The sequence below is a fragment of the Sturnus vulgaris genome, chromosome 1 (genome assembly GCF_052056855.1).
Source record: "Sturnus vulgaris isolate bStuVul1 chromosome 1, bStuVul1.hap1, whole genome shotgun sequence".
Lineage (NCBI taxonomy): Eukaryota > Metazoa > Chordata > Aves > Passeriformes > Sturnidae > Sturnus > Sturnus vulgaris.
In genome coordinates this window covers 85,958,259-85,972,632 of record NC_142243.1, presented here as the reverse complement: position 1 = coordinate 85,972,632, position 14,374 = coordinate 85,958,259, and the positions used below count along the sequence as shown (strand labels likewise).

General features: G+C 35.8%; 1 protein-coding gene across 3 annotated transcripts in view; it reads right to left on the bottom strand.

Annotated features, from left to right (window-relative positions):
* Positions 1-14,374, bottom strand: part of SEMA5A (semaphorin 5A) — a 411,339-nt gene that overhangs the window by 104,873 nt on the left and 292,092 nt on the right. For all 3 annotated transcript variants that reach the window (XM_088171122.1, XM_088171116.1, XM_088171133.1), the window contains exon 11: positions 13,092-13,296. In XM_088171122.1, coding sequence (XP_088027248.1) covers positions 13,092-13,296 — 205 coding nt within the window. The remainder of the gene's footprint in view (positions 1-13,091; positions 13,297-14,374) is intronic.

The following is a 14,374-nucleotide window of genomic DNA, read 5'->3' as shown; positions in this document are numbered from 1 at the left end:
CCCCTGTAAATTTAATTCCCATGTGTTATAGTGTCTCAAAAACATCAAGGATATAGTCAGTTTTCAGTTGAATTAGCAAAGCTTTCTCCCAGTAGCTACCATGGAAAGAGTTAAATACCTGCCTTTAACACAGAAAATACCCACTGCTCTGTAAAGTAAAACAGATTATAAATTGGTACAAATAACATTTCCACCAGTAGGATTTCCGATGAATGAAAAAACTTTAGGAAAAAAGAGCAGTTTGTGCACCATTCCTCGGCAGCCATTTCACACCTCAAACTGGAATTTAAATCCAGCTCCAGTCAGACTCATTCAAAAATCTTTCAAACAGAGAATTCAAGCTCTAAATGGAAATTCAGATCTACTTGAGACTAAGGTGCAAAGCAACTGACAGCTAAACCAAGCAGTGTGCCTTTTTCAGGAGACTATTTCTATAAATTTGAAGCTTCTAACTCCTCAAACTGGAGCTTCAAACTCCTCAATCTTCTGGAAAAGATCAAGCAAAAACCTATACTAAATAACAAGTACACGCTCAATTACGTCTCAGCCACCACATTAATTATGTTTGTTTCTTTCACAAAGAAAATTAAAGTATCTCAGATTATTATACTGAGTCTCACGTACCCTAGTGGCAAGGTTTTACCTTTCCTAATCTAAACCAGATGGGTTTTTTTGCCTGAACAAAAAGAAGTAATTTCAACAACCTATATATATATATATATATATATATATATATATATATATAATGAATCATGCTCACTAGTCCACCTTTATCTACTACTTCTATTTCCAATCTTATAGAGATTTTTCAGCTTGCCAAAGATGTGTCTTAGAGCTGAGATAGAAATTAATAACATTTTGTCTAAGTTGAAGATTGATCTACCCATAACAGTTCATGCACTCCACTTAGAAGTAATGTGTCTATAGAATATCTATAAGTGAATGCTATAGAGTTTCTTAACAGACTATAGTTGATAAGAAAACATTTATTAATATCTCATTCTATGATACATTCCTTTTACTTACCGAGATAAACTAATATCTTTTTAAAGACTTTATGAAGGGGTATCTTTTATCTATATTTTATTTGCAATTTCATCTAATTATTTTTCAATTTTAAAAGATTTATTAACGAATAAATAAAGCGTAATATATAATAAAGATTATTTTTAAATTGAACAGTTTGGAGACTTGTGAAATTTGGATTCAATTGCCAACTTTTTTTTCTCTAGATTTCACATGTGAAACTATGAAAGAACAGTATTCTGAACAGTAATACCACCTAAAGTGAAAAAAAAATTAAAACTTGAAACTCCACTTTTGTAAAACTGCTTCATTTAACTATAAAAATATCTAATCACAAATACTTTAACAGGTACATTTCCCTACTGAGACTTCTTTTGTTATGCTTTTTGCTTAGCCACTGACTTGATTCAAAACCAGTGACAAGTAGTTACTTTATTCTCCCTATTTAGGAGACAGTTGGACCAAAGACAGAAAAGTCTCAGTTATACCCAGAAAAATCAAGAATGTTTTTTTCATGCCCTTCAAGGAATAGGTGTCTTTCATGTCCTTAGGGATTTTTTGGGAAGTGACTCCTTAATTAAAAAGACAATGGAAAAATATTTTAATACTCCTTGGAGCATAGAACAAGGTGAAATCTCTCTAGTTGAATTCTCCACCTACCTGGTTTGATAGCTGCATGACCACATGAACTGTGTGCTCTGCATGCACATTAAAACAGTGCCAGTGAGTGGATTTGGGAGGGCTCCTCCCCATCCACAGCAGCTCCTTCTCTCCTGGATCAACCATTCAACAAGGAGGTGCAAGAAATGGCTTTGAACTCTGAACATTATGAGGAAGTAAACCTCAGCTCTCCATACCCCCACAAATGTTGCTGCCATCCAGATAATGTCAGCAGACTGACCCTTCTCTCTTGTGTTGGTGTGTTTATTGCAGAGAATAATCCCTGAGAAATGTATCCAGTTTTCTCAATGCATAGCTACTTGATCGTGTCCCTATACAGGGTTTCACCATTTCTAACCCCTTCAGGAAGTTATATCAAAATGTGAATAACAATACTTTTGTTACTGCTATTGGTTTAAGAATGCTATTTAAGCAGAGAGGATATGGTTAAAACTACAGCATAAAATCTTTAGATGAAGCTTGAATAAGTTGGGGAAGTGAAAGCTCTTTCTCAGGACTTGGCAAAGAGATGATGGACAAGAATTTCAAGCTTGGCTCTAGTACATCACACTCTTTTTCTTTTTTTCCTTGGGGAGGTGTCAGGCAATGTCAAGTAGGCGATGTAGATCAAAGCATGATTTGTAACAATATCGGGCAAACATTTCTTGATTTTACTAAACAATAGTCTCATTTTAAATTCTTATTTAAATTACCCAAGTTCTGCCTACAAAAGTAATCAGTAGTAAAAATAAACACAAGGATACTGAAAAATTATATCAGCATCCCCAAAGAAGGCCAATAAAACATATTTTTTGTCCTGCATCACACTAAAACAACTTGGCATATAAAAAGACACATTCTTCCAGCTTAGAAAAGGCATGGATTTCAACAATGTCAAATTCGACATTGAATACCAAGAACATTTTGGGGCACCAAACCTACAGACAAAACAAATTGTACATATTTATCAGTGTTGATCGTACATTTATTACTACATTTGTATCAAACGGATCCTGCCAATATGCACACTGACCTCTATCAGTACCAAGATTCCCATCAGATGTCTTCAGAAGTCTCAAATGTTTTGGTCTGTTGTATATTAATTCTCTTTTCAAATCAACACTATCAGAAGAAACGATTATGGCAGGGCTGCTTAGGGCTGGACTTAAGGTTGCACTCGCTAGATAGTGAGTTTTTTTGTTGTTGTTGTTTTTTCTTTTTTTGCAATATCCAGCTCTTACTGCACTAAAAATTACGCATACACACACAAAACCTGAAGCCCTGAGGCAAAGAAGACACAAGAATTCTTATGGCTCTAAATGGGAAATGTTACATTTGTCAAGAGACATGCAATTTCAATATCCTGGATTCTAGTAAGAGAAATAAAACTATACGGTTGTTACTGGCGACTGGTTCTGCAATTGACTATGAAACAAACTAAGTCTATATTAATTTCCCATAAACTCCTCATGAAGAGAAAGCATTCCAGTTTTGAAGAGATCTAAAATTGTTTAATCAATATCTAGGACTAGGCTTCTCAGATAATGGAGATGAGCACCTCTGAAGAGTTGTGTAACCTCTAACTAAAGTGGTAGAGTAGGTAATACACATAGATATTAATTGCAAGATAAAGTGGTTAGTGGGACTTAAGGCTTGATATCTGACAGAGAGGAGCAGTGAAGAATGCCACACTGTGCACAAAGAAAAAATTACTATGCAATAGAGGTCCTGGATCCCTTCCAGTCCTCCAAAATTGAGATATATAAACTCTGATTGGATCTGACTGGACAGGGAGTACATACTGCTCCTGTTATTTTTTATTGTCTTACTTTGTACCACCAAAACAATAAATACCTTGTATGACCCAAGACATGCTATGAATATGATAGTGCTTTCCCACTGAATAAAGTTTTCTGTGCCCAGATCAAAGAAGCATTTAGATGCACAAGTGGAGAAAATAGTTTGTCAGATAATAACCCACAACATACCTTGCCTGATTTCTTAACCGAGTCATATGTGGATATTTTCATTGGAAGTGTCAGAAAGACAACTGGCTACTGTATGGATCCAGAGGCACCACCAACTTGACTGAAGAGAAAGTTTCAGTAACTATTCTCTACTCAAACTCCTTTGTAGCTTGTATAGCACATGGCCCTGTGCCGCAGATGCACAGGCCCCTAGATGAGTCAAATCCAGTACATATATCCCTATGAACCCGCACTTTCAGTGTAAAACACAGCTTTTGCTGAGAAATACAGAAGGAAAGAATGATGTTGATTTTTTTCCCTGATAATAGTAAATAAGAAGTTAAATGGACAAGAAACAGAACCAAAGTTGGAATTAGAGAAAAGAATCTCAGAACCTCTCACCAGAAGCTGTTCATCTCATTACTCTCCCTACTACATTAAAGTAGCCATAGCCATAGTACATAGCGACAATATACAATACATACAATCATATTACACTATATTCTTCATATAATGGTCTAGGAGCCAGGATATCTGGCAATAACCAGAAAGTCTCACAGTTTGTTAGCTGAAAATCTTTGTGTATTTCCTAGGCAAGTGAGTAACCACTATTCTGGTTGCAGTCATTGCTCTTCCTCCTAAAAATGTGTAGCCATAGAACCAAATTTCCAAGGTTTATGGGATAAGAAAAAAAAATAAAAACCACTAAAACTAGAAGAATGAATCACTAAACAAGTACCTCTTAGCTCCAAATATTATGATTCTTACCCAGTGACTTGATTACAGTAAAATGCATGGAACCTAATCCATCTTTTCTAATATAACCTGCAGGTTACAGAACTCTTCACACAAATACCACAAAATAATATAATAAAGCACCTTCACATTTTGATGACTTACAAGACACAAAATAAAGTAAATAAGGCATATCTTTATTGAGAAATTCTTTAGCTTGTTAAGATTGTCATGTCCTATGACTAGAGCTAGGCAAGAGCAAGGGCAAATGGATCCCAATGATTATTAGTGCTTGTAAATGCTTAGTTATAAACCACTGGATTTATTGAGGTTTACCAGGAAAAAAATGATGCGGAATGAAGAAGCTCATAAACATCAAGAAAACAGAAGTTCAGTAGAATATCTCATTTAATGACTGCTTTCCTGACAGGTCACACTAAATCTTGTACATATAGAAAAATACTTGTGATCCAACTTTGGGAATTTTAGGGTCAAAGTTTCATGCAAGGTTCAAACTTTTCTTTCTCCCCATGATTTAACTATTCCACTTTTCATCTTTGGTTGGCATGGGTTTATTGAGTCATTCCTACGCATGTTCACCTTAAAAGAAAGGGTTTCTTTAAAAGTAAATGCATAATATTCTAAAGAAGCTTCAGCAACGTGACAAAGTCAAGTCCCTTCAAAGGGAAAGCTTCTTCCCCACATCTCTCAGGAAGAGTCCTGAATACTGTGTACTCACACAGTTGGTACAAAGATCAAATTTCACCCCAAAATAAGGCTAATTCCAACATTGTTTCCAAAATTAAGACCAAGTCTGTTGACTGGCACTGCACAGTAAAATTAGAGTTTTGAAGGTAGGTGTAGATCATAATAGACCTTAGCTTTGAAGACAGCAGGACAACACTGAGCACCATGTAAGATACCTCTCTTGCTCACAGTTTCACATGTTGTGCATTAGAATTATATAATAATAAATGAACATAGGGATTATCAAGTTTAGTTTCTCTTCCAGGACGAGAAATTTCTAGTTTCTCTTCCAGTTCCAACAAAAAAATAGGAAGAAGGAAAGGCTACTTGGCCATTCTAAGTTTATAAAATAGTCAAACAGGATTTGAAAGCTCAGCATCACTATGATAAAGAGAAGCTGTTCTTTTTTTTAATGGAAGGTTGAGACTTTGTCTCTAGCTCTTTACAATCTGTTTCCCTCCCTGGCCCATGCATTAATCTCACTCCCATGCAAGCAGAGCCAGCTGTTTTTCAGCCAGTAGCTTCTTCTTGCAGCAATTTTGATTTCCAGTGGCAGCACAGAAGTGCACACACCGTATGTTCTTCGGACATGTATTTATAGTCTTTATCTGACAGAGCTGGGCAATTATAAAGACATGATGATAATTTGTGAACAGAAAAAAGGGCTTCTCCTACTTAAATTTGTCCCTCGAGAAAACAGAACACTATTTACTTGCAGCAGGCAATTCATGAACATGATGACTAAAATATGAACAAACTCCATGAGCAAATAGCAGCAACAAACTAATCAAAACCATGACCTATTTATGGGTTGATTATAATAACAAAAAATGACTACAAATAAGTGCTGGGTAATTTGCGAACCAAACAAAAGGCTACAATTCTCACATATAAATTGCTGTCAATGAATAATTTAACCAGCTCTAGTTAGAGCCATCTATTTATTAAGAAAGCTCACCAAGTGGATCTGGCAGAATAATTTATCTCTATATACAGTGATAAAGCCAAGGGAAATCAGTAGTGCTGGACATTTTAAATGCTGGGGTTGATCCTCTGGAGCCTCATACTATCATTTATAACCCTGAGCCCTGATTTTAGATGTAGCTGCTCTCATTTAGGACCATTTTAAAACCACTTTGTCCAGTACACATGACACAATACACAAGGCAGGGGAAAATCAACATTTCTTTGTTTAAATTACATAGAAAAACAACAAAGGTTTGCATTATCATTCTTTGCCTTTAGGGATATTTTAAATGGAAAATCACATAAATATGATAGCAGAAATATGTAGTAAGCCTTCTTAGAAAAGATAGCATAAATCCCAGGGTGAACATTAGACTCTTCAAGAAAAAAACATGCAACTTTTTTTGAACTCTGCAGCGAAATGTTTCCTGAAAAGATTAACAATATAAACAAAGTATGAATTCAGCTAGGGTTTTCCTTTATCACAGATAGGTGTCACTGCAAAAGCAGAAGAGAGTAAGCTTATTAATTTTATGGCTTACTGTTTGACTTTTTGAAACAAATGTTCAAGATCATCACGTTGCTGTCAGGACTGGTGACTTCCAACATGCACCAGCTTTCCCAATCAAAGTAACTGATGAGTATCCTTGCTTCAAGCTTCTTAAAATGGCATTACTTAAGGTCAGAACGTAACAAGTTACAGGGAAATAATTCTAAAGCCACTGCGAGGGTGCTTTACAACTCTCTAAAAGCACACTATACCTTCGTCAAGCAAAGGCATAAAAAACAAAACAACTGTGCTTTCTGTAACAACAAAAGAGAAATGGTTTTTAAAAGTGACAGCTGCGTGCCACAGTGTATATGCCCCATTATCCATTTGTACTCTGATTCCATTGTTTCTGTTTTTGAGCTAGAAAGAATTAATACATACAAATAGACAAATAGACTACTTATTACTTTCACATTTTGACTTCTGACTCGAATTACAGCTACTTTGGTCCTTATTATTATTGCATTTATATTGTAATTTCTAGACAAAGAAAGTGGTTTTAAACTTAGATTAAAAGTCTGCATCTCCTTTCTACAGAAATTATCTACCGATTACTTCCAAGAACCTTAATGCACTTAAGATAATGCAGTCGGGAACAGCACCAAAATGGAAAAAATGCAGCCAACTCAAGATTTGTTGCTCTCTTCACCACGTATGAAACATATGTAAGCACATATTTTTGCTTATAGCTTTCAGTTTGGCAGTTGCACAGATCTTCATATATTCTGACTCCATGCACATTAAACTGTGAAAGCTGCACACTTTGATCAGAAACTGTAGTCTGCCAGGAAAATGACAATATTTCGTCAGAGACTTTTAAGCAACAATACACACAACTTTTTTTCTTTCTAAGACTTTGGGTTGTTTCCTAGAAAAAATGTAGTGTACTGATTAGAAATCAAAATATACAAGATAGAACTGTAATAAAAATCACAGAGGAATCAAATTAGGGAGTGCTTTGCATCAGTTTACTCCTATCTAGCATGATGAATGGAAGAAATACAAACTGTTATGATGGCATTCCCAAACTGAGTTTCAAGCAAACTCCCAAATCCCTTTATTAGGTTGGGACTAGTTTCTGTATAATCTACAGTTTCAGGGCTTCATGAGAAAAAAATGTTACATTTGTGGAGATTTGCTACCTGTTTTAACCCTTCCAAAGGCAAATGTATGAAAATTCCATCTGCGTTTTCCAAAAATATATTTTGAAATTTCTCCATGAAACCTCTCTACTTGTTCATTATTATTGCTGTATGTGTTTCATCAGAATTATTTTTATTATTATTCTCTCCATTGCTATCTGCAATTTTTAGAACTTCTTGGAAACCTGTTGTAACATCCTCCAGTGACCTTTAAGCCTCAGATAAAACCTGGATTTATGGCACAAAAATTGTGATTCACTTCAGTGAACAATCCACTTTTTAGAGACATGCAAGGTAGCCAACAATAAATCTTTCTTCAGGTTTCATACCTTCTTTCTAGGTCAGCCATACCCCGATTTAATCAATGCTGTACTATAAATCCCAGTAACTAAGATCTACCACTGGGCATATACCATTTCTACTCAGGATACAGAGAGGACATTCTCTGTCCAGTGGGATTGAAGAACAGAAAAAAACACAGGAGTTTTTACACCAAGCAGTTTTTAAGGATGGCCTTTAATGTTTTTCACAAGATAGTGCAAGTTATTAACTTTTCTGAACTCCCAAGTTTATTATATGTTCATAATGCCCTCAAACTAGACACTATATCTAAGAATTGTCTTATTTGTTTGAGTAAATAAATACATTTTGAAACAATCCTCTGAATAATGGCTATCTGCTCTTGCTGCAGCATCCTATTTTGGGAAAACATATCAGCAACATTTTTAACTATGGGACACCTAGGCACTTATAGTGTAGGAAATAAGTAAAATGGATCAAAGAAATATGAAGAGAAGGGAGAATGGACAAAAGAAAGGGAAACAAACTATGACATTGATTTGATTTTTTTTTGCAAATAAAGAAGCCATTCAAACCTAAAGAGTTTTAAGAATATTTAGTGTTTCTATAGCTTGCTCTACATTTCATGTATTGTTATAGATGATTTTTAGTTCAGAACATCTGTGCATGCTTTCCTTGATCTTCCTTTTTAAATCATGGAAAATTATTAACTTGTTCCAGGGATTTCTTCTTGCCTAAAGCCAGCAGCAAAAAATGTGCAGGAATTGATATATCCCTTCATTCTGTTTTAGAAGTCAGTACAGTGAAAGATTAAGATGTTTCTCCAAAGAACCAAAGTATATTTTTTATATAAGCAGTAGCTGTTAAGCCCTAGCTCACCAGAATCTCCTAGCAGAATGATGACTTGGCAAAGGTTTAGGAAATGAAGACTGTTGACTCAGCAGATAAATGCAATTGTTTGCTTACTCCCAGTCTCTCCTAAAGTAATACTACATCTATTTAAGATTTAATGAAATTAGATTCTACTTTTATACTCCCAGGATTATTCTCCCCTTTAATATTTGTATTCTAACAACAGGGTGAGTAGCTGAGGGAAAGAACTTTCTCTTAACCATTGGCCATCTGTTTCAAAAATTGGGATTTTTGCTTTGAATAACAAAGACAGCAGAACATTAATTTTTATTAAATCCAGTCTGTATGCCTACTTTTCCAAAGCCTTGTGCATTTTAAAAGACAATTTTTGCAGAACATTGGAATGAATTATACCTACACAAGTTATGGTGTACATCTCTCAGCATGGTTTGGGTCGATCCTGCTTTACTCTGCTAAGTGCAAGGTGCTTACTGACAGAACTTACATCAGAGTTGAATGTACTTTCCTTTAGGCACCAGAAAGTACAATGACATCTATTATCACAGTGTTGAATAAAAATGCAATTCAGCCCAACCAATTTGACATGATACTGGCATATTATAAGCACAGGATAATTTAGGTTGGAAAGGAGATCAGAAGGTCTCAAGTCCAACCTTCTGTTCAAAAGACAGGTAGCTATAACAGACTGTGTTGCTGTCTGATCTCAATAACCCCTAAGAATGGAGACTGCACAACCTGTTGCTTGACTGTCCTGGCAGTGAGAAAGCTTTTCTTTATATCCAGCCTGAAATTCTCAGCATGTTGTCTCTTGTCTGCCCACCATGCACTAGTGTGAAGAGCAAGTCATTGTTCTCCATATAAACTCCCTGTAGGTATTAATAGGATGCTACCAGCATCCTGCTCCCCACAAAGCCTTTTCTCCTCAAGGATGAACAAGGCCAGCTCCCTCAGCTTCCCTTCCTAAGGCTTCCAACAGAAGGTGGCACTCCACTGAATTTGCTCCATTTTATCCATGCCCTTCTTATACTGGGGGAGGCCAAAACTGGGGAACAACCTCTTCCCTTGATCTCCTGGCTGAGTTCCTGATAATACAGCCCAAGATGCTATTGGCTGTCTTTGCAGAGATGGCATCCCTTCAGCATGCCTAAATCCTTAGGATGGCACACCCTTCAGTGTAACTACTGGTACCCTAGTGAGGTGTCACCTGCACAAAACAGAGTGTGCTCCTTGTTCTCCTCCAGGTCATTGATTAAAAAATGTCGAATAGAACAGTACTTGGCTCCTTATTACTTCTATACATCACATAAAAACCACCCCCTGAGCCTGATATCCTAGCAGGTTTTATAGCTCCAGCTGCCCACCCATATAGATCCTATATCCTAATTTGGATAGGAGATAACTGTGAGAGACAGTGACGAAAGTCTTGCTAAAGTTGAGGTACTACTTTCTCCTCATCCACAAATCCAGACGTTTTACCACAGAAAGTAATCAGATTTTCAGATGAGCTTAACCCTTGAGTAATCCATACTGAATGTTCCAAATCACCTTTTTCTCCGTCATGTGCCCAGAGGAGTGTTCTCCAAGGAGGTGTGCTCCTTGACTTTCCCAGGAATTGAATGCCCACTAGACTTGCTCTCCAGTTGCTTCCCATTCTATGGAATCATAGAACTGTTGGAAAAGACCTTTAAGATCACTAAGTCAGATTGTACTGATGAATCCACCACTAAACAATGTCCCTAAGCCCCACATCTACATGTCTTTCAGATAAATCCAGGGATGGTGAGTCCACCACTTCCCTGAGCAGCCTGTTCTAATGCCTGAATACTGTTTCGATGAAGAATTTTTTCCAAGTATTCAATCTAAATCTCGCCTTAAATTCCAAATTTAATTTACCACCACTTTTAATAATGCAAATAAATTTAATCAGGTAAGATATAAAGACAGCATTTGTCAGACTGATAGGAATTGTCAGTCCAGTCTTTTATCTCTCCCAAACATAGACATGCTCTATGGTGTTAGGAGCTTGGGATAGAGGTCATTTTATGTGGGGGTAAAGCTGGACTGGGGAAGTTCAAAAGCCTTAAACTTGGATTGTTCCCAAAATTATAATTTATTTTCAAAGTTAAGGCCATTGCCTTTTAGTTTCTGTTATTTACAGAAGTAGTGGCATTTTTCTAAGTAATCTTTTACTATATTCAGTTTATGATGAAAACTAAATGCTAACTACTCCACAGTTTCGACATAAGCAAAGGCAGGGCTTAGGAGAAATAAGATGCTGCACAATTAAAAATATAATGAAATTAAAATTATGGTCTGCACCTCAAAGAAGGCAAAGTACCACCTTTCTCCTACAATCTTAATATGTAAATAAATTACACTGTGTAATTTGGTACATCTTGAGATTTTTAAATTACACTTATGCACTGTACCTGTGGTATTTGTACATAAACATGTGTGGTAAGTTCAAATTCTACCATAAGTGGGTACTAATATTTCTTAGAAAGTAAGTCTTAATACTTACACTCAATTGGGGTAGAAGGAATGTTAACAAAATCCACTGTGATTCAGTGAAATACATGTGAAATAGAATTGACAACACCAAGAGGACGTCAAGAATAGAATGGGGTTTTTTTATCATATGCTTCCTCACACTTATACAACATAACACTCTCCAGTGACAGGATAGCATGTGCTGAATTTAGACTAAAGATCCAGCTAAGTACCCTGCTTCCATGAATGATCAAAACCAGATGCACAGAGAAGAATGAAAGTGAAAGGCAAGCATACATCACAAGGAGTATAGGAGCAATATAATTTTTTAGCAGCACAAAAAGAACCTAGAATCACTCCCAAACACAATTTATTAATGAACCATGAAGTGTAAAATTTTAGATCCTCACTTGCTGACTCGAATGTAAATGGTAACACAAAGGGAAACTGAAATCTGAAAACAATCAGAATTATGACAAAAGTCATTGTTCTTGGTGCTTCCAAGACTGTAAATGTAAATATCCCACAATGCAGTGATAGTTTCTTCATATAAAACCAAATCAGTGCATGTTTCTGTAATTCATGTTTGGCCTGAAATACAAATTTCAGGAGGCCTCTACAATACAAACACCACCTAGTATTGACATGATTTCACTTCAAATGCATGGATTTATCAACCAGCAGGCAGTTTTGACTAGAGCTGGTCAGATCCAAGCATAGTTTTAACTTATCAAAAGCTTTTCTGTTACTGCCCAACTTTCAAGGAGCACAATGAGACAAACTGAACATTAGCAAACCTTTGGTTTGATGAGCTATTCCCAACTAATGTGCATAGGCCCAAGTATTAAAAAACTATCCTAAGTTTTATACCACGAGGCTTTAAACATAGTAGTCCAATCTAGTATTTCAGTCTCAGCTGGGGACATCCTTGTTTTGCAAAAACAGTTTTCCAACATCCTCGCTATTTTTAAGAAGCTTGAAATTTTGAACCAAGAAGGCAATAGCTGTATCCAAAGCAATATAAGGTGGAGAGTTGTTTTTGTTTCACTGCTATGCTTACATTTAAATAGGCAAATACTAAGACAGGGTATAAAACTGCATAATGAATGTCTTAAAATTAAGATGAAAAGGAAAGTTAAGAAAATAGATGTGATAGAAAATTCAGAAATATTCTGTTCTATGAATATTCTAAATTTAGAAATAGAAATAACAGTAGCTGTATTTGCTATTTACAAAGTTATTTCTTTTTCAGAGGGTCCTAAACAATCTTATCTTGGGCCCTTAAATTTGTACCCTTAACCAAGTAAAAAGAACAAAAGACAGTGAAAATTGGAAAGGCCCATTTGTAAAATTTCCAGTGTTTGTTTACCTCAAGAACACACAAGCTTCACAGCTTCAAAGGAGAATAGGAAACAGACACCAAAAAATGGAGTTTACAAAATAACATAAAAGATATTGTAATGGCTAAATTAATCTACTCTGAAAATGTAGAAGATAGACAGGTGATTGTGTCAAAGAAGAAAAGCTGATATTCAAGGTGCTGTATGCATATTTCATAAGTAATTAACAGAATGAACACTAAAACTCAAAGACCTCATAACATTTTACAGTTATCACAGCAATGAAGATTCATACCTGTGGCAAGATAGATGATATGGAAAAGCATGTCCTTGCCCTGCACAACATCCACAACCACATGGGAAAATCGGCTGTTGTCTTCCATGAAGTAAGGAATTGGAATAACTGGTTGAACAACCTCATGCATTAAGAAGAATTTTTGTGCATCTTGAAGATTTCTCTCAGTCAGATTTACATACAAACCCTGGTCCATGGTGCCACACTGTAAAGACAGAAAAGTAGCATGACTATATGTGCCAACAATAACAATAGATTTACTCGCTGGTTTACAACACAAGAAAATAAAAGCAAGAGCATATCTTGTAATGACAATGTGGAATTCAACTTTCAGGTCCAACTTTGGTGCTAACCAGGCTGTCCAAGGCCTCAGGAAGCTCAGTTTTCCTGAGGCAGTATTATGGAGGCTCCCTAATTCTAAACAATATAGAAAAGCACCAGACTGACCAGCACATGTGGATTATAGAAATATTTTGCTGTATCTTATGTTCACAGGCAGGAAGGAGAAAAACTACCATTCAAAAAGCCAAATTATTTTCTCACTAGTTTTCTTCATAATTTTCACAGAACTCAGTGCTAAAGACATAAATTTTCAAAGGAAATCCCATGCCCTACTACAGGCAGGGTCTGACAGGAATTCCAAGTGAAAGTACAACATGCAGTTCTAGAAGCTTCTTAAGACTCTGTCTTAAGTAGCAAAAATAGACAGTGCAGAGCTCTATTAAATATTTTTTTGCTCTAAAACTGACCATATTTTAAACCTGAAAACTGATCCGTTCTTAAAGGAAAACATCCACTAGCTGCAAAGACAAGTTTAAAACACAAATAAACAATGCAAAATAAATGGAGGTCATTTTAACATATTCGTGTTCAACTGAGGACACAAAAGAGAAAGCTTCTTTGTACATGGGAATATATAAACATTCACATGTTTACTCAGGAGTAATTGCATCAGAGAAATAAAGCACTACTTCACAACATTTATCAAATATTTGGGTGTTTGTGAAAGGCATAACTAAGTCACCATTTTCATTTTGCTTTACTATGTCATAAATTATGCCATGAATTACTGCATGAGCAAAATAATAGTGTGCAAAACCATCAGTCTTTTTTTTTATTATTACCATGTTTTCAATCCAAAATGGAGTGATCGTTCCAAATCCACAAATGCTAAAAAAAGTCAAATAAATTATTTCATAATGGGAGATCAGATGATCAAGAATGATAAATTAGCGACAGATCAAGAACAGTAACTTGGTCTGTATGTCAGACTGGTGAAAAAA